Source organism: Citrus sinensis, chromosome 8 (assembly GCF_022201045.2).
Source record: "Citrus sinensis cultivar Valencia sweet orange chromosome 8, DVS_A1.0, whole genome shotgun sequence".
Lineage (NCBI taxonomy): Eukaryota > Viridiplantae > Streptophyta > Magnoliopsida > Sapindales > Rutaceae > Citrus > Citrus sinensis.
The window spans coordinates 24,755,060-24,781,330 of record NC_068563.1 but is presented as its reverse complement, the minus strand read 5'-3'; the positions used below and the strand labels follow the sequence as shown (position 1 = coordinate 24,781,330).

General features: G+C 32.9%; 2 protein-coding genes across 3 annotated transcripts; both read left to right on the top strand.

Annotated features, from left to right (window-relative positions):
* Positions 1 to 1,704: 1,704 nt before the first annotated feature.
* On the top strand, positions 1,705 to 4,311 carry LOC102608949 (ferredoxin, root R-B2). Its single transcript, XM_006487875.4, has 2 exons — positions 1,705 to 1,870; positions 3,677 to 4,311. Exon 2 carries the CDS (start codon positions 3,685 to 3,687, stop codon positions 4,135 to 4,137), a length of 453 nt encoding a protein of 150 aa, XP_006487938.1. The 5' UTR covers positions 1,705 to 1,870; positions 3,677 to 3,684; the 3' UTR covers positions 4,138 to 4,311.
* Positions 4,312 to 9,950: 5,639 nt separating this feature from the next.
* On the top strand, positions 9,951 to 13,676 carry LOC102608554 (glucan endo-1,3-beta-glucosidase 14). Of its 2 annotated transcripts, XR_003066823.2 has the most exons (4): positions 9,951 to 10,122; positions 10,724 to 11,763; positions 11,865 to 12,033; positions 13,382 to 13,676. XR_003066823.2 is itself a non-coding variant. In XM_006487874.4 (3 exons), the coding sequence occupies exons 1-3, from the start codon at positions 10,056 to 10,058 to the stop codon at positions 11,922 to 11,924; spliced, it is 1,167 nt and encodes a 388-aa protein (XP_006487937.1). In that variant the 5' UTR covers positions 9,951 to 10,055; the 3' UTR covers positions 11,925 to 12,154. The 2 variants fall into 2 exon arrangements, 1 of the variants encoding a protein (XP_006487937.1); XM_006487874.4 differs by lacking the exon at positions 13,382 to 13,676 and having other exon boundaries at positions 11,865 to 12,154.
* The last annotated feature ends 12,595 nt before the right edge of the window (positions 13,677 to 26,271 follow it).

Genomic DNA, 26,271 nt, shown 5'->3' with positions numbered 1-26,271 from the left:
ATCTTAAAATACTTTAATTGCCAATCCTACTTTTTAGTCTAGTGATGAATTCCTATTCATCTAATTAAAAGCATGAAAAATTTATAAATTGATCCATGCAATCTAAGCTTGAATATCCACAATTCAAAATACAACATTTTCGTATCGTGATGTGATTTAAAATTTATGTATTAGCCATTAGTTGGATTTACTCAATCGTTTTATTTGAATTCTTAAATTAGTCCCTATCATATAAGAAGCAAATTTAGAATATCAAAGAGTAGTATCGCTCTTCAATGTAGCACCACTAGTTTAATCGGAAATTCATACTTCTTTCAAAAAAATTGTGCCACCAGCCCACTCGCCAAATCACCTACCGTATAAGTTCAAGTGCTCAACCACCCCTTACCATTTTTGTAATTTACAGGCCAGATTTCAACTATTATGGTAATTGCAACCTCATCATTGGCTGCCGGTCAAAATTTGCAACTATCGAATAAATATATAATTTCTTTTTCATACCAAACAAACTTACAAAAAAAAAAAAAGGTTAAGAAACAGATTGTCCACGTTAAAAAAAAAAGGGAAAATACAATTTGATATAAAACTAACTATTAAGATTTTCCTTTGTGACATTTTCTTGAATTACCTTCTTGTGACTTAAATTTTGTTCCCGATTTTTAATCTTCGTTTAAATGTCATTAATTGTCTAGTCATATTAACTAATTTTCAGAAATTTGAATTTTAAAATTTTTTCGTGGCAGGACTTCTGTTCAGTCAATAATTGATATATTCGATTACTTTGATTTCAACTTCAACAGGTTAATAGGCAATAACTTTTAGATGAGTTGGTAAAATATAAACATGGAAGTCTACTTAACATTAGAAGTAAATTATAAAAAGAAAAACTCTTCTGCATGATTGACAACTAGTATCATTTTTTTTCAAGGAAAGACTTGAAGGCTAGCTAAAGGCCAACAATAGAAGCAATTATGGGGTAGAAAAAAAAAGGAAGAGAGACCTATAAAATATAACATTATTTGTTAGCTTTTTTGGACTACGTTTGTCTTTTAGTGAATCTAAAGATGCAATGGCAAAATCAAACACTACATATATAATTTTAGAAAAATAAAAATAAAAAAGACCACGACACCTTCTAATTTAACAAAATAATTATAACACTTTATCGGATTACAAAAAAAATATATTTTTATAGAACACACAGGCTCTTTACGTATTTCTTAAAAATGAGTTATCTCCCAATTCTATCAAATCATGAAAATGTGGTTGTTTCTCCTTTATATATATATGGGAGGCCCTAAGTTACGTTTAACGTAACTTACACTTCTCTCACAACAACAGTACCACTGGTGAGACCAGTGGTACTGTTGCTGTGAGAGCCGTAAGTTACGTGCAACTTAGCGCCAGACCAGTGGTACTGTTGTTGTGAGAGCCGTAAGTTACGTGCAACTTAGCGCCAGCCTATATATATATATATATATAAAGAGAGTAAGTGGACGAAATTGAAATATGGGAACGGGCTTTTATGTCATTCTCTAATATATGATAGTGATTAGCGTGGGTATGAAAAAATAAATGTGCAAATTGCTGACCGTTCATTTACGTCGCTAACTAGTTGCAGATTCAAAGCCCAAGTCCACAAAAACACTAAAAACATTTTTTAATGAAAGTGGCCCCTGGCGCACGCATTAGGGTACCCTTTTCTTGACTAGACCAAAGAGTCATTATGGACTCCGCCATCTCCTTTTTAAACACTATTATTAATTTAACTCAAACGCAACAAACACAACGCCAATTCATTTCACTTGACCGCCACCCACCAACCCACTCGCCACCTCGCGCGCTCCGCCGCTCGATCTCTTGCTTTTCTGTAAGATCTCTTCCTCCCTTTAATCTCCCCTTTTCACTTGTTCTGATGATCCTTATGATTTGCTTATGGATGGTGATCTTTTGAGTGTTTCATTTTATTCTTTGTTAGTTTGGTTGCATTTGTTTCATTTCAAGAATGGTAGAACTGGAGATATATAATAATATTATTGTTAATAGAGATTTATTGATTCAGTCGTCAAGGTGCGGCTGAGAGTTCAAGAGAATCAAGGAAGACTGATATTGTAGGAGTGTTTGTTGTTGTCACATAATTATGTCCAAAGCTTTCTAAAATTTTCTTTTCTGCTAGAAAAAATCCCTCACCAAATTTTACAATTTCCCACAATACTCTTTCTTTAAAAGAATCTAATTTCATCGCCATTTAAGATCCTTCCACCGCTATGATATATTAATCGTCTCAAAGAATTGTTTTAGACTAGACGACATATTATGGCTAACATCTCTTAAACTTGTTGGAGTTTGATGCAAACAACTGTTGGTGATTAATGAATTCGCAGTAAGAACATAGGGAAGAATTCATTTGGTTACCGGTTTTGTAAAACAAGCTTTTGAAGAAATTAAAAAAAAAAAACCATGTTCTTTCAAATTGTTGCTGAATAGGGGGAAAAAAAAAGAATTGTTGTTTTCCATCGGTTCTGAAAATCGTTTTACAATAAGACAACGTGTGGGTGCGACGTAGTCATAATCAAATTTTTTCTCACATACAAACACATTTTCATCCTGAAGGAGATCATTTTTAAGGTTGTGTTTGGAGTTTTTTTTTTTTGTGGAAATGGTGTTTGAAAATGGTAAATGAAAATGAAAATGATTCTTTGAGAATCAATACATGTTTGACATTGTTTTCTAAAACAATATTTTAAAACTGGAAGCAAAAAATATGTTTGTTATCATATTTGAAAATGAATTAAAGGGATCCACCTGAAATAAAATAAAGCTAAATGGTGTGGGATAAATACAAACGCGATGCATTGCGTCTAATTGTGTGGGATCCACTTGAAATCATAATATTTTTTTTGGTCTTATTCTAGAACCATTCTTAAAAATGGTGGAAAACAACTTCTTATTGTTTTTTTAACCTTTTAGCTATAGTTTTGAGAACACTTTCTTTTGTTTTTGACAACAAAGCTTGTAACATGCGACTAAACATATTTTTTATTTTCAAAATGAAAAACAATTACCGTTCTCATTCAAGTCGGTCCACAATTGTGTTTTCTTTGGTAATAAGGTGGAGCCTCGAGTGAAGAGCAGATAGCCGCTAGCTTGTTCTTCTCATTGTGCTCCAAACATCAACTACCATGTTGTTACAGAAATGGTTTGTTTGGTTCCATTTTCACATAATTTTGACATGGTGTACAAATTCTACTAAATTGGCTTGGAAATGGTTTGTGAGTGCTTAGGAAATCTAGCTGTTTTGTCATTGTATTTGTATCTGAAATTTAACCAAAGTGTTGTTCCTAGGAAATCTAATATTTTACTTTATTCAATATGAAGCACCCTTATAACATTTATTTCCTAGTACTTTTGTGCCCTCTGGGAGGTATGAACTTGTGGCCAAATAGTCAATTCTGACATTGACTTAATGAATCATACAGTCTAGTCTCTTTCCGCCCAAACCTCCCAGAAGATATTTTAGGATGATGTGATTGTACTTATTCAATTTTTTCTTCATCTTATATGTTTTCTGTTAATGTTCTTTTTGTGATGCTGTTGTCATGGATGACTTGATGTGGCTTTTGTTGAATGCATTATCCTGATAATTCTTACTCTGCCGTGAACTCATGACATTCAGGGGTAAAGATGTCGACTGTGACACTTAGTGCCCCGTGCATGGTTAAAGCTGCACCCAGAAATCAACTATCAAGGAACTTAATCAAGAGCCCATCCTCACTTGGGTCTGTTAAGGGCATCTCCAAGACCTTTGGCCTGAAATGCTCTCCCAATTTCCAAGCATCAATGGCTGTCTACAAGATTAAGCTGATTGGACCTAACGGTGAAGAGCATGAGTTTGAGGCCCAGGAAGACCAGTACATCCTCGATGCAGCTGAGGAAGCAGGAGTCGACCTGCCCTATTCCTGCCGCGCTGGTGCTTGCTCGACGTGTGCTGGGAAGTTGGTGTCTGGTTCAGTTGACCAGTCAGATGGTTCCTTCCTCGATGACAATCAAATGGAGGCTGGTTATCTGCTGACTTGCATTTCATACCCGACTTCAGATTGCGTGATTCAGTCTCACAAGGAAGAAGAGCTTTGCTGAGTACTGTCGGTTGATTTAGGGTTTTTCAAGTATGAACTGTGATCAAGTGCCTGAGTATGCCGATAAGGTTTCTCATGGACCTACAATATTTTTTAGATTTCAGTGTGTTGTCTTGTGCAATGGAATCTTTAAATTTTCATTTGGTTATACTATTACTGGCATTTTGGGATTTCATTTCATGTGAAAGGGTGTATAATTTCTCAAAATAAGATAATTACCCCCGAGCAGGGCCTAAATCGATCGGCCCTCACAAGTGGAACCATGGGCCACAAAAAATGCAATTGAAAGTTTATGGTTGCTAACAGTAAACAGTTGTTATTCGGTTTCAAAAGTAAGACAAATTTGGCTTTGGAATCAAGGGACTTTGGAATTTGGATCCCAATTCTTTTGAATTTTTCTAACAAAGGGGATTTGGGGTGTGTCAATTGCGATAAAATTACGTGGGCCTTTTTGCAAAAATGAAAGACGTCAAGAAAAGGGCAAATAGGGAAACAAATCATTTAAACTACGAAGAGGATCAATCACAGGACATGATTGATTGCGAATCCTCAAAACCATGCTAGCCCAATCTTCATCCAAGGTCTTCTTTTTTAAAAAATAAAAAATAAAAAATAAAATTCCCGAAGCACTCCTTTCTTTGGCACATTTATATTATCACTGAAAACCATAGGCCATAGGTGGTGTATTTTGACTTAAATTCTATGACTGGATAGTGTACGACAAGCAAATGAAAATGCACGGCGATAGGGCTACAAAACTGAATTATAGCCTACTTTCATTTTGTTCTCATGATATAATCTCAATTGTTGATTCCTTAAACACAACACATTCGCCATTTTGCCACATGCCTATATATTTTAGACTCTATAAGCCTCGTTATTGACTTGTCGCTGGAGTGGGCTCACTGACTAGAGCTTCTGTCCGTTTTTTACCATTTCCCTTCGCTTTTCTAGGTTTCTAAAGTATCGACATATAGTCATAATTGATATTAACCGTGGTACTACTAGTTTGATCATTGATCACCTTGTACATCATAAGTTTCAAAACTGGTAAATTTTTGTTTAGTCCCTACAGATTGAGTTGATTATTAATTTATCCTTATATTTTCTAAAATTACTCAAAACACCTTTATCGTTACTTTCATAAATGTTGGATCTAACTTTTTAAAAGTAACGCATTATTTTTACAGTATATAACTTAAAATGCAAATAAATTTGACTTGCAATAGGTAGATAATAGATAATAGTTAAACAAATTTTAACAAAATATGCATACAACAAAGATCTTTTAGGTAATTTTTTAAAATATGTAGATTAACCAAGTAATTAACTTAAACTATAGGAACTAAACGAATATTTATTTTTTTTTTAAAAAGAAAAATTATATCATCATTCCTACCGATTAATGTAAGTAATGAATAGGAATTGGCTATCAACATAAAAAGGTAGTATACTATTTCTGTAACCCTTTATCTTTGCCGATTAGAACAGCGATATTGGAGGTGCCCCCTGCTTTGTTGCAATGCAATCACTAGCACGTAGCATGGCCAATATAATAATACTACATAAAATATAATAAGAAAGATGCCATTGACCCCAAAAGTATAGAAGAATACCACCACATAAGCTATTTATGGATGGAGGATAAGGAAGAAGGATATATCATATAAAAATATATAGATATATTGTAAAAACAATACACGCACACACACATTATCTATTATTGTGGCCATAAAAAGGAGCCTATAAAGCCGGACAAGAATCTTTTGTCAAATACAATACGCGTCGAGAAGACACTGGAAGCAAGAAGCATAAACCACCTTGTCATTGCCTACTTAAAAGTTATTAAGGCAAAAGTTTTCATGATTTTCAAAGTCTTCACATTGTTTTCCTCCAACGATGGATCATCAAACTTTTTGTTATGTGCACTGATAAAGGCAAGCAGACAGAATACCCTGGATATCAAAATTTCTTAGAAGATTGTGTTTGTAGGGTCTTAATTATATTGGTCCCATACATTAATGTAAATGCAGTGGTAATAGGTTATAATATGGGCAAAATTCTTGGTTTCATAATCACTTTTCTGAAGATTGTGATAATCATCATATTTATAGATTTATTCTCCTGGAAGATTGTTCTTTATTCATTTATTGTCTATCATGTACATATGAATATTGTTACGGTTGGTTGAAATATACATACAATAATAAATAAATAGAAAAAAATGTGATGTTGTCGAAATATTCAAAATATTTCTGTAGTCTATAACATATATGTACTTAATGTTTATTTTGTTTCATCCGCTCACAAATATGTCACAGAACTTCCTTCAACCAAAATGCATCTATTTAAGTATCCAATAACCTTGAACGCATGGGTTCGAGTCTCAGCACTGTACTAGTGCTGGGACTTGACTCCCCTGTGTAATAAGGGTCTATTTGTCTCCCCATATTGGAGTAGAATAGATCTTCTTCTAATTTTAATAGTGATAATAGATTTTCCTCTAACTTTAAATGAGGATTGACATTCGGACTATGCTGTAATATGATTATTTAAGAGAGTCTCGATTGATCTCTAATTGTAAATATTAGTAGAGCACTGATTGTAATATATTATTGTATCAAAAAATTGCATCTATTTAATTGTAAACATTAAATACCACCTTATAAACTAATAATAGGCAATGATAATCTTGGAATCTTCTATATATATATATATATATATATATAAGAATATTTGAGCCGTAAATATATTTGTCAAAGAATTGCTAAATCATTTGTAAAAATTTCCTCTTGTAATCATTTGTCTAGTTATATGATTGCTTCCCAGTTAATAAAAATCAATACTGGGTTGGTCGAAATACAAAGTAGATCAAGTTGGGGTCCGAATAATTATTGCTCTAACTTGTATCACAATCAAAGCTAATTTGGTTGAAAATTAATAATCAGATGTTCTAGTTGAAAAACAAGTGAAAAAGTTGAAAAATTGCTTCTCTGAAAATCAACTTGCGATGACAAGTTGTCAATTGACAACCTCAATGAAAGAAAATTTGACTCATCTTCTTTTGCTTTTTTTCAATCATATATTATTTTGTGCATTGCTTTTTCAAGAAGCCTCTTCGATGTATGGCCAAGTGGGCAAAACCTTTTTATCAAGGCAGGACAGAGCTGCCTAGATGCCTCATCATTTCTCCACATAGTGACATGTATCTGAATCCTTCTTTGACAATTTATCATCTTCATCTCACAGACGTAATGTATAATTGGTGAATGTCCTGCGGTTTTCTGTATCTAATAAAATATGGCCCCCCAATTAGGTTTGTTCGATATAGCCAAAAGACCAAAAGCGCACCGTTTTTCAATTCCACCCTTTTCGGTCTTCCAAACCAAGAGGTCTTAAAGGATATGGATGGGGTTTCAATTCAATATCTATTTATTTTATCTCGAAGGAGCGTCCAAAATTGTTGAACATAATAACAAGTGAGAAGATGCACCATATCTATAATATCATAACCAATAATGTCCCATTTTCCTTATAGATGGGACATGAAATTTAATGTTTCACATAAATGATTTATAGCACAACAACATCCATACCTATGACAATAGATATATGTAAATGTCCTTTTATCTTTTGGGTCATAATTAAATGGCTCAATATTTGATTTTTGGTATAAATAATAAATAAGATGCTAAAATAGTTGGTATATATATAAAATTTATATTGTAGTGGATAGATACGACACTTGTTGTGACATTTATTTATCAGTACTGTAAAATTATCTTATAAGTAATAATATAAAAAATTAATTACTACATTATTACTTGACAATTATTTACTAATCAATGATGGGATAGCAAAATAATATCGCAACTTTATAAATATATATCACTGGTCATCTTGAAAATAACAAGAGTATAGGAATAATGACAATTTCGATATTCTTGTAATAAAATAATTTTTTTAAAAAATCAATCACAGACAGGCGGGATAAGAACGGAAATTGACAATTTCACGTGAAGGCTATATTCGTAATTTCGTAAAACCAAAGGGGGCCACTAACCTCGGAAAGAAAAATAACACGTGCGAATGCTGAGGTGTCTGCGCCGACTTCCTTGATCTGAGCGTAGAAGCCGCCTAATAACGGTGGCTAATACGTGTGTTCTACTAAGATTCGAGTCAGCAGATACGTTATTTTATATATTTAAAACTATGGATTAATTAATTAAAAAAATTTGGTATTCACATCAGAATTCAGATCATCACTTTTTTGGACCTCTGAAAAGTTGCTTTTTCTTTTCTCACCCAATAACAGATTCTCCGTCCATCGATGCTAGTCTGTGCCGCGTGGATGAATTTTACGGGTCTTGCATTCTGATAGGTGAAGGGAAAAAAAAAAATCTAGACAATTTGAGCTTCTGGTTCATCTGGCGTCGTGATTTTTATGAGTAGTTAGGCCGACGGAATTGAATTGAATTGAATTTGACGCACAACACCCCACATTCAACAATGTCACCATCGCCAAAGATTATTAGCTCTTTGATTTCAACATTATAATCATAAATGGCACCAAACAAATTAACCATTGCAGTCCTAAATTTTATTTTCTTTTTATTCTTGATTATGGGAAACAGAAAAATTTGATATGGATCGACACAATATGATTACAAGTAAGTTTAAATAGATTATTTGAGTATGCTCTATTTTAGACAGGAAACTCCAATAAGATACATAAGACAATTAATAATTAATAAGTTATTCTTAAAATTTTCAAAAATCAATACTTGATGTTAAGCTACAATTGAATTTGCACCTCTACTTTTCCACTTGTATGTTGTAATTAAATATAAGTGAATAATTGATATTAAGCTATCCTTTCATTTTATGATTCAAATCAACTTAACTATTTTTTAGAGGAGTAACGATTTAGTACGCAACTGCACACGATCAAGATTTGAGAGAAAAGAGCCGTGGGCTCGAAAGTTCTTTCTCCTAGATCTTGACATGAGCACAATCGTGCACCTAGAACAAAATCCACCCTTTAGAGATACAACAAGCATGATATACATAAATAGAGGTGAATCACTACATGTACCTACCTTCAAAATTTCCACATTTCATTCATAAAAATACAAATTCCTTCAATACAAAGTAAAAAAGTCAAGTGAACAATAAACTCTATCAATTATTTCTAAGCCCAAATAATAACACATTTATCATGTTTAAAATAGAATCTAACACAGTCCAATTTGATCATCCTATAATTGGATTGGAATTGACCATGTGAACTTGGCAATTAGGAAGACGGATCCTTTTAGTAAACTTGGAGGGAAGCAGGGGCAGTCTTGGACAAAAAAATAATATGTCGGTAATTCCGTTAATTAATGAGACTACGGTAGCTAGTGGTCAATGCAATTCGTACAAGAAAGCTACTACAAATAAATAAAATCGAACAAAATAGTGTACAATTTGTATTCTTCATTCGATAAACTTATTTTTTTTTTTCAAATTGGGAAAAAAGTATTTAAGAAAAAGGAAATCTGCTTTAAACAAGTAACAATATTTATAGGTATCCTATTTTAAGTTTTAATTGGGACGATATTTATTTATGGTAAATGTTAGATTATAATAATTGTAACATACATTTTTTATGCGAACCACTGTGGGTCTATTAAATTTTTTAATATTATTAAAATCCACATAGGCAACTTAAAAAATAAAATAAAATAAAGTCAAAACTTAAAAAAAAACAGAGCGTGAGGTAATACGATATAAGACAAAACAGTACAGTAACTGCGGCTTCTATAAAAAGCAGAGAGATATTAGAAACATAGTTAGTTTATAGGCCGGTGTCTGAAGTAAAATAGTGTTTAAAGGTGCAATTTGCTTCGCTTGGCTGCCAAAATCATCAGATCAATAATGGGCAGCTTCAGCTTCAGCTTCAGTTCCATCGTTAAACTCTCTCTCTTCTTTCTCATTCTTTCAGGTTCGTTCCCCTTTGTTCTGCTTTGCTTTGCTCTGTTTGGTTGGTGAGAAAAATATTACGGAATCAAAAAAAAAAAAAAAAAAGAAAGGGGAAAGAATGAGAGTTTTGACACACTGTTTCTGGGTTGGGTTATTCTCTAATGTTTCATGGATGGAATTGTCAAATTTTTGATTCTGAAATTCTTTTTAAAATATACTTTTAAGAATATGGCTGAGTTTAGTAATTAGTTTGTATTCATCTTGCTCCTCGTCTTTTGCCAATTTCAAATATCTGATATTGAAATTTCCTTTTCATGCTCTCAACTTTTTTCTTGGAACTTTAGATTCTTATAAATTTCTAGGAACTGGAACATTACCTTCTTCTTTTTGAATTCTATGTTAGCATGCATACTGTATAATATGTTTATTCGTATTTTAATTCTTTTGTGAATATCAGGAATTCAATCAATTTATTTTTTAGTTCAGTTTTTAAATAATAATATGGGGCATATGAATAGAATTTATTTATTTATTTTTGTATTACAAATTCCCTATCAAAAATTTTTCCCCTTGTTCTGCTTCATTGCTCTGTTTTTATACTCTGTTTTCCACTCTGTTTTCAGATTCAGTACCCAGAATCCAAGGCCTTCCAGGAGTTGGAATTAACTATGGCCAGATAGCAAACAATCTGCCATCCCCATCCCGTGTCTCGGTCCTCTTAAGATCTCTCAACATCAGCAGAGTTAAACTCTACGACACAGATCCCGTCGTCCTCTCGGCATTCTCCAACAGTAACGTAGACTTCATCATTGGCCTAGGCAACGAGTACCTCGAAAACATGACTGATCCGGGCAAGGCACAGAGTTGGATCCAACAGCGGCTTCAGCCCCATCTCCCTCAGACAAGAATCACTTGCATACTAGTAGGCAATGAAGTGTTCAAAGGTGAGGACACCAAGCTATACTCGTATCTCCTCCCAGCTATGCAAACGGTGTATAAAACGCTCGTTGATCTTGGCCTTGATAAGCAAGTTATTGTCACATCCGCGCATTCACTCGACATCCTAGCCAACTCTTTTCCGCCTTCAGCTGGATCTTTCCGGCAAGATCTTGCCGTATATATTCAACCGATTCTCAGCTTTCACTCTCAGGTCAAGTCACCTTTCTTGATCAATGCTTATCCTTATTTTGCATACAAGGACAGCCCAAATCAGGTTCCATTAGACTACGTGCTGTTCCAGCCTAACCAAGGGACGACGGATCCAATTACCAATTTGAAATATGACAACATGTTGTATGCCCAAATTGACGCTGTTTATTCAGCAATGAAAGCAATGGGGCACTCGGATATCGAGGTTAGGATTTCGGAGACAGGGTGGCCTTCTAAGGGAGATGAAAACGAAGCTGGAGCTACGGTGGAGAATGCGGAATTGTACAATGGGAACTTGCTGAAAAGGATACAGCAGAAGCAAGGCACCCCTGGAAAACCATCAGTTCCTGTTGACGTCTATTTTTTTGCACTTTTTAATGAGAATTTGAAGCCCGGTCCGACGTCAGAGAGAAATTATGGACTCTATTATCCTAATGGTAACCCAGTTTATAACATTGGAATAAAAGGGTATCTTCCAGAAATGGACTATTCTTCAGCATCACCCAAGATTAAGGTAGTTAATCTCTCATATAATCTCTTTACAGTCTTTTTTTTTATTGTTCTTGATTTACTAATAATACATCTAATGCATATCCAATGTGTTTTTTGTTGCAGATTTTGCCAGTGTGCTTGAGTCTTCTGATCTATGTTATAGCATATTTAATCTATGCATAAAAGCTCGAGAAATCGTCTAACAGAGGAGGGGGAGAAAGAGACCACAGAAGAATAGATAACAAAGTTACTAATTAATATACATATTATTCATATGCCAGTAGAGATATAGGTAAGGTATTGAAATTCCTTTTTGTTAGATCAAAGAGTCAGAAACACCAATTTCAACGAACAATATAATTCTGTTTCTCAAAACAGCTTCTTTTTTGGTATACCAAACCTATTTTGTTTAATATTTCCTCACACAATCATCAACAGCTGGTGCTCAAAGGCAGCCAGCCGAAAGTCTTCAAATCACACGGCAGAGAATTCGGATTCTTTCACCGAAAAATTATATTTTAATGGCAGCAAACCTGTCATCAAAGTTCAGTTTCATACATGCAACAACTGGACACTTCAACGATACAAGGGTTGATATTTCTTTTATAAAAGATATATGATGATAAAGGGTCTGCAACTTTCTGTATGTCCACTGCAATCAGGCATTTGAATCTGTCCAGAAAGAAAGAAAAAAAAAATTCTTCTTGTCTTCAGCTTGACAAAAGTCCATATTGGTTTCTATCAAGAAAAGAAACCGCCCCCACATTGATCATACACTATCTTTAGGCACCCTTTCACACATATGTAATCAGCATTAGTTTTGTCTTTGGTTCGAAAACACATCTATCGTTCTTTGTCTCTATCTTTTTCTCTCTTTTCCCAAAAGAGAACCTGCAGCATCAGCCTTCTTCTGTTGTTGTTGCAGTGTTGCTGCATTATGTTAACCGCAAACATCTAATTTGAAAAAAAAAAATATATCAGGTTTCAAGTTGAAAATGTGTGCAAACGTCATCAGCTGTTGGTGGGGACGGTGGCTGTCAACATCATGCAAATCGATTTTGCTTTATTTGTTGTATTCATTACCTCAGCACGTGGACCCATTAAGGATAAGATATTAAGCTTGAATAAAAAATTGACCATTTTCAAAATAGTGACATAATATCTACCGAAAATATTTGGTACCCCATTTCGCTTCATAATCAATATTTACGTCATAATCCCATAAGATCGGCAAGTGGTCTTCAAATATCTCTATTTAACTGGGGTTAGGTTACAGTACAACTGTGGTATCGTACCACAGTTGCACTAGTTGTTGGATCCACTCAAATGAGTGGGATCCACTCAAATGAGTGGGATCCACTCAAATAAGTGGGAATTCAACGGTTGGGTGCAATTATGGCACGGTATTACAGTTGCACCACAGTTTTATCCATTTAACTGATAACTCAAATTTAATTTTTTTAAAAATAAAAGAATCAATTTTAAACTTTACGGACGTCTTACTTTTTTTTTTTTTTTTGAAATTTTTAAATATGGTTGTGTCACATGATTTGTTTAAATAATTTATCGTTTTCAGTGAGGTGTGTCTGTTGTTTGCTTCCTAATCATACGACCGATGAATTGATAAATTTTATATGCAGGGAACAAAGTGGCAGCCGGTGGAGCATGAAATTTTATGATGATGCTACATGTGCAACGATAACCCCCAACATTATTAGTCACTAACACACCAGGAAGCTGCATCTTGGATAGATATAATTCATCCTATAATAGTAAGGAATAAAATCTCAAGCATTGAGTTTGTACTAATGGAAATGCCATTAGTATATGATTCTTTAACTAATTAATGTCTAAGAAGCTAGTTCTTGTGTATATATTATAGAGTCTTTTAATGTAACAGCTTGAGGACCTTAATGAGAATGGATTATTTATTTACATATGTTTCGGTTTCTTTTTTCTTTGGGGCTTGTTATAGGTTGTTTTGAACTTTTGATTTGTCTATATGGGGTACTTTTAGAAATCTGATCTGATTCTTGTGTTGTATGAAATTTGAATAATTGTTGTCTGATGAACAAAAATGGTGAACATGATCTGCCATCAATTGATAGATGAAGTGATGTTATACATTAACGGTAAAAAAATAAAATCAACCAACACGCAACCCATATTAAGAATGATTAGTGATAAATTTGCAGATCTTAGATGCAGATACCCAATAATCATGAATGTATTAATAATAAGTCCTTAAATTCAGGCTTTTAAGAGTGTTGCAAAATCGATCATTTTTACCTGACAATATTTTCACAAACAAATCTCAGTTCAAAGTGATATATCGGAGAAATATTGACTTCAGATTTCTTCTCATCAACGTGTTGCAAATGGATCCATAAGAAACATATATTTCTCACACATGTTTTCTTGATATTGAAAAGTTTCAATAGTTTAAAAATATGCGTTTACATAGAGATGGAGTCAATCTTTTTCATCTTCCTTTAAACTACAATAAATATTTAAAGTTATAAAAATTGAAAACTTAATTATTGTCTTTATGTTGAACTTTGTGTGTGCGCGCGCGCAGGCGTGCATAAGTGTAGGAACATCTTTTTTTCCCTCAACGAATCACTTGACTTTAGAATATTTCTTAAACTTAATTTTATTTTTAATTAAGCTTTTGATCTTTATGGATGTTCTGTCCATTTTATGATTTTAATTAATTGTACTTATTTATCATCAAAATCAACTATGTATAAAATTAAGCTCTCTTTCTTCAGTTCCTATAAAATTTTTACTCTTATATTTTCTTTTCAAAATAATTTCTCTAATTTCATCACTCCTACAAAAAAGTTTATGTTGTCACTGTTGTTGCTATTGTTGTTGTTGTTGTTGTTATTATTATTTATTTTTATTGTTACTATAAAATGTATTAAGAAAACTAATTTATACAATTAAATAAAAAAATTACCACACATATCTCTCTTTTGAAAAATTATATCTAGATGAATACACTCAAGTCATTAGTCAAAAGGCAATATCATTGTTATCTTGAATTGTAATGATTTTTATTCTATGTAATATTTTTTTTAAAGAAAGGAAGAAGGGGGTGGAGAAGAAGGAGAATGAGAGGAAGGAGAAGGAGAAGGAGAAGGAGAAGAAGAAGGAGGAGGAAGAGAAAGAGAAGAAGGAGAAAAAAGAGAAGAAAGAGGAGGAGAAGTAGAAGCGGGAGAAGGAGAAGAAGGAGGAGAAGATGAAGAAGAAGAAGGGGAAAGAGAAGAAAAAAAAGAAGAAAGAGAAGGAGAAGAAGAAGAAGGAGAAGGAGAAGAAGAAGGAAAAGAAGGAGGAGAAGGAGAAGAAGGGGCAGAAGGAGGAAAATGAGAAAAAGAAGGAGGAGAAGGAGGAGAAGGAGAAAAAGAAGGGGGAGAAGGAGAAGAAGGGGGAGAAGGAGGAGAAGCAGAACACTTTCAATAAAATCATATGGAACTAACATGATAAATGATGATCATTTATCAAGAAAACATAAAGATGTCATGACGTCTCATAGTGTCTAACATGCACAAAGTAACATTTTCTATTAAAACGTAAAGGAAGAGTCATCAGAAGTATACACTGGCGTATAACATTTATATATGTTAGTTCTATAAATGACTAGAATGATATGTCGTTTATAAAATTAAAAAGAATCTGTCATGTCATCTTTAACAAAAACTATGAGATGACGTGTCACCCTTCTCATATGTCACCTTTATGTTCAACTCTCTAAGAAAATAAAATGTTATTTTCCTAAAATTAATAAAACCTAATTTTGTATGAGTATAAATATATAATAATAATAATAATAATAATAATAATAATAATAATACAAATTCAAGGTATTCAAATTTCAAATATTTTTTAAGCATATGATAATAAAAAAACACGAATCATGAAATATTAAAGACATTGATATATAATTGTTAGTAATTACAACTTTGGAGTGCAATTGACTTATTTTGCTTGTAAAGTTTTATTTTTATTTTTTATTAGATTGATTATATCAGATTAAATTGGATTTCATGCTTCATTGATTTGGATTATATTGGATTTCAATAAGTGATTGGATTGGATTAAATTCAAAATATCAAATCCAATATATGATGGATTGGACTTGTATTTGAACCATTAAACACCCCTACTACAAAGGTTTATTTATATGACCAAAGTTTATTATCTTGTTATTGTCACTATAAACATAATTATAGTTTTTATTTAATTATTAGTTGTATTTGAAATTAGAATTGTTATTGCAATTGCCATTAAAATTGAGTAACATATCTATTGGATGGTAAATAGGTAATTTTACGAGGGTTGGGACAAAAAATGTTGTATTCACTCTTAATTTTTTTTTAATTTTCATACACTTAAAAATGATTATTATTCCATATAATTATTTTTTTCTTACCAAAAAAAAGAAGAAAAACACTTTTATTAAAATCATGTGAAGCTCAACATGATAGATGACGCATCATTTATATATATAAAAAAAGGGATGTCATTTTGTCTCGCTACGCATAACATGAATGACGAGACATCTTCTGTTAAAAATGTAAACGACGAATCAATAATAGTATGCGCTGGCTTGTACTATATATTTATGTATGTCGGCTATATGACAACCTTGGATGATAGGTCGTTTTTATGTATTGGTTAGATGACATGTCTTTGTCAGGAACAACCGCAACATGACGAGTCATCCTCATCACACCACCTGTATATTCACCTCTCTAAGAAAATAAAACCTAATTATTTTCCTAAAAACAATAAAACCTAATTTTATATGAGTATAAATATATGATAATAAGACATAATACAAATTCAAGGTATTCAAATTTTAATTTTTTCCCCAAGCATATGATAATAGAAAAACACCAATCATGAAATATTAAAGAAATTGATTTTTTTTTAAATTGGTAAATAATTAGAACTCTAGTGTGTAATTGACGGTTTTTGCTTATAGGTTTTTATTTTTAACAGATTGATTGGATTGAATCAATTTAAAAAGAACTTCACTCTTCATTGGTTTGGATTGTTTTAGATTTCATTAAGCGATTGGATTGGATTGGATCCAAAATATCAAATCCAATATATGGTGGATTGAACTTAGATTTGATAAAATTTAATTAATTTGAATCATTGAACACCCCTACTACAAATGTTTATTTATATAACTAAAATTTATTATCTTTTTATTGTTACTATAATCATAATGATGGTTTTAATTGTAATTAGTAGTTGGACTTTTAAATTAGAATTTTTATTGCAATTACTAATAAAATTTCATAACAAATCAATTGGATGGTAAATGAGTTATTTTACAAATTATAAAATTTATTATCTAATAGGTGAGTGGCCGCAACAGTAGGGATTCAAATTGAAGCTCAAATATTAGATTCACTCGTATTGTCTTTTTTTTTTTTTTTTTAACAATTACATAGAATACTAATTATTCCTACTGGGATTAAACCAATGTGAATATATTTGAAATTCTTTTCTTTTAATTTCTTTAAAGATTTTTCTGAAAATAAATAAATTGTTTCAAAAGGCTCTGAAAGAGTTATATCACGTTCTTCAGTCTTTATAATATAATCATGCTTTAAAAGATCAAGCATTTTTGTTTTGTAAATCTTTTCTTTGGAAATTTTTGGAAGTTCCCAACAATCAATTGCTTTATCAAAGTTCTCAATAATGAATTTTTCTGAACTCATAACATGCTTTGACTCACTAGTCTTCCCGGAAGAAGAGCTAGAAAAGGACGATGTTCTACAGATCGGAGGATCCATGGTCAAGACCTTATGGTCTATTTTTGGTTTGGTCAATATGGCTACAGGTATGGATTTACAGCCCTCAGCAGAATCCTTATCCTAAAACGGGACTTACAACCAGTAAAAATTCACCACAAAACAAAACTTCAAAATAAAACACAAGATTTTAAACACGAAACTCTAAACAATAAAACACTTTCCTCCCCTTCTGGTATGATCCTTGAAGGAGCCGCTCCACCAGCGATTCCGAAACAACTTGAGTCCAATACAGAGTTGCAAAATGTGACTCAGTATTCCGATGGTAAACTGAAACTATCATTCAGGAGATCTACCTCATCCAGATTTTCTGATAAAGCGTCGTGCTCAAGCATTCCTTCATTAGAAAGGAAATTTTCTGCATAATGATTTTTATTCTGATTTAAACAAAGAAAAAAGACTTTGGTTTTTCAAACACTTTTTAAACTAAAGAAAAGAAATCCAACAAACTTACTATGAATTTGTGAATTTTCATAAAATTCATATATATTGTTTTTTGATTGGTTTGAGATATATTCTTGTGATAACAACATCTCTTATCCTTTTAAAGAGTCAAACCCTATTACTATTAGGAAGAAAGTTCCTGAATAGAAACTTCTTGATAGTGATAGAACTATAGAGTCTGAACACCCACCTCTTCAGAGTGTATCATTTTAATTTCAAAGCATGTTGTGAGTTCAGAAGAATTCATTATTGAGAACTTTGATAAAGCAATTGATTGTTGGGAACTTCCAAAAATTTCCAAAGAAAAGATTTACAAAACAAAAATGCTTGATCTTTTAAAGCATGATTATATTATAAAGACTGAAGAACGTGATATAACTCTTTGAGAGCCTTTTGAAACAATTTATTTGTTTTCAGAAAAATCTTTAAAGAAATTAAAAGAAAAGAATTTCAAATATATTCACATTGGTTTAATCCAAGTAGGAATAAAACTTTTGACCAAAGAAGGCTTGGATACTTCTATCCTTGCTGTCCTTAGAGATGGGCGATTCATCTCTTTTGATGATTCTTTACTAAGTAGTATCGAATCTAGTCTATGTAAAGGTCCCATATCTTTTGATTGTTATCCAAATATAACAATTTCTCTTAAAGACAAAAATATTTTAAAGAGCATGATTTTACAAATCAAAACCCATAATTATCATATGATTAAGGGATCCATCCCAGTTGCATTAATTTTTAAAATTTTCTACAAAGCCATGATTTCTGCATTTAGCACACAGCATAAATACCAGTCGAAAAGATATGAGACCCTTCTCTTGCAGACTGACTTGTCCAAAGCAAACACGGTCATTCCTAAACCAATCCAATGGAAGGATGTCAATCTTCCAGAGGAATGGATCCTTGAAGGAGCCGCTCCACCAGCGATTCCGAAACAACTTGAGCCCAATACAGAGTTGCAAAATGTGACTCAGTATTCCGATGGTAAAGTGAAACTATCATTCAGGAGATCTACCTCATCCAGATTTTCTGATAAAGCGTCGTGCTCAAGCATTCCTTCATTAGAAAGGAAATTTACAAAAATACCCTATGTTATAAATCTCCATTTTCAGTCCATAAAAAGTCAACCTAGGTTTTCTACTTCAGATATACCTAGTACCTCCATTCGATCAGTTGATTACACCACTAGTGTTCCTCATCCGATCTACACTAGTAATCAACATGTACAAAGTCAGGAAGAGAAGGAACCTTCTCCTCCAACTTCCCCTACGTTTTCTGCTGTTACAGAAAATGTCATTAATGTCATTGAAAAAGAATTTGAATTAGATAAAACTTTTCTGCATAATGATTTTTATTCTGATTTAAACAAAGAAAAAAGACTTTGGTTTTTCAAACACTTTTTAAACCAAAGAAAAGAAATCCAACAAACTTACTATGAATTTGTGAATTTTCATAAAATTCATATATTGTTTTTTGATTGGTTTGAGATATATTCTTCTGATAACAACATCTCTTATCCTTTTAATGAGTCAAACCCTATTACTATTAGGAAGAAAGTTTCTGAATGGAAACTTCTTGATAGTGATAGAACTATAGAGTCTGAACACCCACCTCTTCGGAGTGTAACCGTTGATCACGGTGAACCTCTTGTCCAAATCCGAGCTTCACCTTACAAAATTCCAAAACCAAATGATTCTGAGGCAAATTTAAGTAGTATTATCCAACAGAATAATTTCTGTAATACTAACTTAAATACAATCGGAAAGCAGTTGACTAGGATAGAAAACCAAATCCAGAAGTCAACTATTACTGTTCCATCAATTTCTCCTATTCCAACAAAATCGGATTCTGACAAAAAGCTTAAGGAACTTATTTTCAAACCCTTTCAGGTTTCGAAAACTAGCCAAAAGCTTGTTCAAGAGTCAAAATCAGATTTTTCTAAAGCCATTAGAGAACAATTATATATGATAGAAGCTGCTTCTTCCTCATCTAGAAAAGTTCAGATAGCCCATGATACTCCTCAATCTAGCAAGATTGGAGTATTAGAATAAGTCCAAATGTCTATAGCCTCTTCTGATATAGAAGCCTTCAAAGAAGAACCTTCTACTCCTAAAGCCAACAAAATTCATTGGGAATTAACCCTTCCCACTGTCAAGACTCCACCGGATCTAGCAATAGATAATAGACCAAGTACATTAAATCAATCCCGATATAATGCATCTTCAGTCTATGAGTGGAATATTGACGGCATGTCCGAATACAATATCCTAGGATTGTTGCAACAAATGACAATGGCAGCCAATGCCTATAAAACCCAAGCAGGAACTTCTGATCGTGCTATATCAGAAATCCTCATTGTCGGTTTTACTGGTCAATTAAAAGGTTGGTGGGATCATATTCTCACTAATCAGCAACAATTAGACATTCTAAATTCCATTCAAGTCGATGAAAATGAGGTCCCTATTCTTGATGAGTTCAACAATCCAATTCAGGATGCAGTTGCTACTCTAATTTTAACCATTTCCCTCCATTTCATTGGTGACCCTTTACACCTTCGTGATAAAAACGCTGAGTTACTACATAATTTAAGATGTAGGAAACTTAGTGAATTTTAAAGTTACAAAACCTCATTTTTTACCAGACTATTTCTAAGGGATGATGCAAATTATATAACTTGGAAAGAAAAATTTCTCGCTGGATTACCTACTCTTCTAGGTGAAAAGGTAAGAAATTCCATTAAAGCCCTTTATGATAACCGTATTCCTTATGATGAGCTCACCTATGGTGAACTCGTTAGTTTTGTCAATAAAGAAGGATTAAAGATTTGTCAAGATTTGAAATTACAGAAACGACTTAAGTGGGAGCTTAAGAAGTCTAAACAAGAATTAGGCAGTTTCTGTAAACAATTCAATTATGACCCCTTTAAAACTTCTATCTCCAAAGATTGTAATGGCGAGTGTTCTACTAAACCTCGCAGGAAACATAACAAATCAAAAAATTTTAGGAAACCCTTTCGTAATTTTAGAGAACTTCCTTATAAGAAACCTTCGAGGCCTTATAAGAAACCCAAATTCTCTAAAAGAAAAGAGTTTAGAGCCAAACCAAAGACCTCTTTCAATTACAAAGAAGCTATATGTCATAAATGTGGCATGAAAGGTCATACTGCAAATTATTGCAGGATGAACAAAAAGCTTTATGAACTTGACCTCGACGAAGAGATCCTTTCCAAATTAGCCCCCCTTCTTGTCGAATCTTCCATGTCGGGAGACAGTGATCCATATCAAGTTGATGAGCTTTTTGACTCAGATGACTCTGTATCTAGCAGTAGTGGATCTGAATCTGATTCATATTTAAAAAAAATCAATGTTTTGACTAAAGACCAAGAAACTTTTCTTGAACTTGTAAAGCATATTTCTGATCCAAATCTTCAAAAAGAATATCTTGATAAACTTTGAAAACTTTGGATTTTAATAAAGCCGAGACTTCTAAAGTCCCAATTGTTAAAAAGAATTCTTATGATCTTACTCAAATTTTGGATAAAAAGAAAACAAAGAAGACAGTTCCTAATATCCAAGATCTTCAGAAAGAGATAAAAGAAATCAAATGTAAAATCAGAGATTTAAAAGAAAAACAAAAAAGTGATTCTAATACTATCCAATTTCTTTTACAAAAATAATTGCAGGATAATTTAGACAATAAATCTAATCCTGATGATGGTGATGATATTAAAGTAGAAAACATTGAGTCAGTACCCAATGATTTTCTATTTGTTTTAAAGCAAATCACCACAAGAAAGTATTTGATTAAAGTCACTTTAATTTTTTCTGATGATTTTGCAATGGACGCCATTGCCCTTTTTGATATTGGCGTCGATTTAAATTGCATTAGAGAAGACATCGTCCCCAAAAGATTTCATGAAAAAACAAAAGAAAGACTTTCTGCCGCTAATAATTCAAAACTGAATGTCAGTTCCAAGGTTGAAGCCTCAATCCATAATAATGATTTTGATTTTAAAACTTCTTTTGTCCTCACAAATGATATTCATCATGCCATCATTTTGGGAACTCCTTTTATAAATCTTATAACTCCATATACTGTCAATTATGATAGTATATCCTTCAAAGCAAAAAACAAGAAACTTGTTTTCCCTTTTATTGAAAAAACCTAAAACAAGGAATTAGAATATTGTTAAGGCCTGTTCTGTTTATCAAAACAGAATAAATAACTTACTTAAATCAAAACAGTGTGATCTAATGTTTTTACAAAAGGATTTAAACTTACAAAGAATTGAAAGCCAATTACAAAGTAATTTCATTAAAAGAAAGATTTCTGATTTCAAAACTCTCATTGAAAAAGAAATTTGTGCTGATCTACCTTCTGCTTTTTGGGACAGAAAACAACACATGGTAGATCTATCTTATGAAACTTCTTTTAATGAAAGACAGATCCCCACTAAAGCACGTCCAATCCAGATGAACATGGAATTGGAACAACATTGTAAAAATGAAATCAAAGATTTAGAGTCAAAAGGATTCATTGTTAAGTCAAGGTCCCCATGGTCTTGTGCCGCTTTTTATGTTAATAAAAATTCTGAAATTGAAAGAGGCACTTCTAGATTAGTTATAAACTACAAATCTCTTAATAACGCCCTAAAATGGATTAGGTACCCAATACCTAATAAAAAGGATTTACTTCAAAAACTATGTTCTGCTCTTATTTTTTCAAAATTCGACATGAAATCTGGTTTTTGGCAAATTCAAATTCATCCTAATGACCGTTACAAAACTGCTTTTACTGTTCCATTTGGACAGTATGAGTGGACTGTTATGCCATTTGGTTTAAAGAATGCACCCTCAGAATTTCAAAGAATTATGAATGATATTTATAATCCTTATTTTGATTTTTGCATTGTTTACATTGACGATGTATTGATATTTTCAAATTCTATCGATCAACATTTCAAACATTTAAAGACTTTTTATTTTGCCACCAGAAAGCCTGGATTGGCAATTTCCAGTTCTAAAGTTTCTTTATTTCAAACAAAAGTTAGATTCCTTGGTCATCATATTTCTAAAGGAATAATCACTCCAATCGAGAGATCTCCTTTGTTTGCTGATAAATTTCCTGATAAAATTCTTGACAAAACCCAATTGCAAAGATTTCTTGGGAGTTTAAATTATGTTCTTGATTTCTGTCCTAACATTAATAGGATGTCTAAACCCTTGCATGATAGATTAATGAAAAAACCTATTCCTTGGACAGATGAACATACCAAGGTTGTAAAGCTTATAAAGAATTCTGTGAAAAGCATTCAATGTTTATATCTTGCTAATCCTATATTACCTAAAATTGTTGAAACTGATGCATCTGATTTAGGTTATGGAGGCATATTAAAGCAAAAAGAAAAGGATAAAGAACAGATAGTACAATATGTTTCTGCACATTGGAATGATTGCCAGAAAATTATTCTACTATCAAAAAAGAAATCCTTTCCATTGTTTTATGCGTTACAAAATTTCAAAGTGATTTATTAAATCAAAAATTTCTACTTAGAATTGATTGCAAAGCTGCAAAACATGTTTTGGAAAAAGATGTTCAAAATATTGCATCAAAACAGATTTTTGCACGATGGCAAGCCATTTTAAGTGTTTTTGATTTTGATATTGAATATATTAAAGGTGATACAAATTTTATTCCTGATTTTCTAACTCGGGAATTTCTTCAAAACAAATAATGCCGCCAAAGAAGAAAGACAAAGGTAAAGCTGTTCTTAAAGATTCTGAATCTAGAGCAACCTCTAAAGAACCCCAAGCTACCCCTTCTAAAGACAAATTACTTTCCTCAGCCATGCATATTAAATCTTGGATAGAAATGGTTGAAGAACATGGTGCCCATTACAAAACCACTTCTTCTGATGACCAAGTAAAACAATGGATGAGTTCCATTACAAAGTCCCCTGAACTTATGCTCGCCTTACAAAACCTTTCCCAAAGCCAGATTTTCTCAAAAGAAGAAAAAAAAAACCCTATCTCCAAAGAAATCTCAAAACCCTCTTCTCAAAATGTGATTGTCTCTGGTGAAAGCTCTTCTTCCCAAATTGTGCTTTCCCAACCATCACCTTCAAAGAAAACCTCCGATTGGTTTGATAAAACCCATTTTCAAAATATTCTTTCTTTAGAAGATGGATTTTACAATGCTGATCCTTTCCAAGCAATTTCAAAGTTTCCCTAAGGGCTGGTTTTTTAAACCATGGGATTTAACAAAACCCCAGTCCTACTATCAAAGCATTTTAGAAATCACTGATTCAGTTAAGTTTAAACATTTCTTTCTCAGTAAATCACATTCAGAACCAGCCTATTCCACGGCTACTATTTTAAAAGTTTTGAGCCCAAACCAATGGGGTGACCTACTCCATAATTTTAAAACTTTCCCTTTAAATTTTCAAACACGTTTACCTCATTGTCGGACTTATTCCTACTGGGATTACCAACAAGCCTGGTATAACACCTTTTTTTATCCAAAATCCCAAAAAATCCCATTCTTGGTTATTTTTCTTCAACCCAAAAATAACCGTCCAAAGCCTTCTAAACTGGTTCCATCATTGGTGGAATACTTTTGGCCCAATACCACAAATTTTAACCCCGAATGCCACCCATTGTTTAAACCTCTTCAAAGCCCACTATACTCCTTCTGAATCCGAGAAAAGGTTTCCCCCCTTTCTCTGTTTCTGTACAAATTTCTTTTTTCCATGGGTATGGATGTGGAACCTTAGGCTTCATACCCAAGATTCCCAACTCATCCTTCAAAGAACCTTCAAAGTAAAATGGTGGTCCAAATTTGACGAACAGTCAAAATTGACTGAAAATTTGGTTCGAGATTGGCTCTCTGCCAAAGGCCTTCTTTAACCCACCATAACACATTCCAAAGCCCAACAAACCTTTCTGACCCAAAAGTCCAAAGCCCAATCCCTATTGGCAAGTGCCAAAACAGAAGAAGAATACTTCAAAACCATGGAACAGCTCCTCGCCTCCCGGTCAAAGTCATCAGTAGCTGACACCTCTGAAGACGAAGAAGAAGATGAAGATGAAGAGTCATTTATTTCTCTTGGAGATGATAATGAAGATGACTGTTTCGGAATTTTCTCTCCAATAAAGCATTGTAAATAATTATTTGATTATTTACTTAAAAAAAAAAATTATTTGTTCTGTTTCTTCGGGTGGTCCTCTGGACACAAGTGAGAGCGCACATGTCTCTTCACCCGTATCGTATTTCAATTTTTGTACAAAGAATCTACTATTCAGAGATACGATCCAGATGTTACTGTGCACTTAAAGCTCCGCTACAGTGAACAGTGCAGATTTCCAGAGTTTACTGTGCACTTAAAATCCCGCTACAGTGAACAGTTTAAAGATCTTTGTATAAAAACCGAGAGGAAGACTCAGACTCCTCAGGTTTTTCATTTTTAAGTTTAGAACTTTTCTCTCTTCTTCTCTCCATTCTCTCTAGAATCCTCTCTCTCTCTCTCTCCGGGAATAGGAATCTGGAATCCGAAGACAAAAAGGAATTTCTTCTGTCTTCAGATTAATTTCCCATTATTTCCCTTTCTTCTCTACAAAGAAAATCAACCGATGTAAGCATTTCATTCCAGTTTTATTAAAGCATTTGTAATTTTATTTAAAGTAATTTAATTTTATATAACATTTAAATTTTCGCAATTTACATTTAAAGCATTAAAATTTCAGTCTTTTAAAGCTTTCTAGGCATGCTCTGCAGACTGATCTGTATCAGTTCTGCCATATAAACTGTACGTTCCTCTGAGGCAAAGAGACCAGATCTCGATCCTCAGTTGTAAATCTTCTCTTCTCCCTCTATTCCTTCAGAGCACCATTTCCGAGAACCAGATCTGGTACTGTGTTTGTTCCCAAGCCTTTAGATGTATGTGTTGCTAGGCTTGCTAAATAATTTAATAAAGATTTGGTAAATTGTTTAAAATCTGACAACCGCGTTTAAAGAACTTAATTATTATTTGGTAAAGCAAAATTAAGTTGGTATATCGGCTGGAAACCCGAACGTGCTGGCTATTGATCTGTTCTAAGTCAGATCTGGGTCCAAAGGCAGATTCCCTTCTGCATCGATCTGGTTTAACAATGCCACGTACTAATTTAATAACTATAAAACCTGACCAACCGCGATCCAAAGCAAATCTACTTAATCTAAAGTTGGTAACTGAATTTAAAATTTGAACAAACGCGATC

What these genes read in the sequence shown, in the direction of transcription:
- LOC102608949 (XM_006487875.4), top strand. Translation starts at nt 3,685, where the DNA reads ATGTCGACTGTGACACTTAGTGCCCCGTGCATGGTTAAAGCTGCACCC.
- LOC102608554 (XM_006487874.4), top strand. Translation starts at nt 10,056, where the DNA reads ATGGGCAGCTTCAGCTTCAGCTTCAGTTCCATCGTTAAACTCTCTCTC. An exon ending in CTTCTTTCTCATTCTTTCAG is followed by an intron (nt 10,123 to 10,723) that starts GTTCGTTCCCCT and finishes CTCTGTTTTCAG; the next exon opens with ATTCAGTACCCAGAATCCAA. An exon ending in CAGCATCACCCAAGATTAAG is followed by an intron (nt 11,764 to 11,864) that starts GTAGTTAATCTC and finishes TTTTTGTTGCAG; the next exon opens with ATTTTGCCAGTGTGCTTGAG.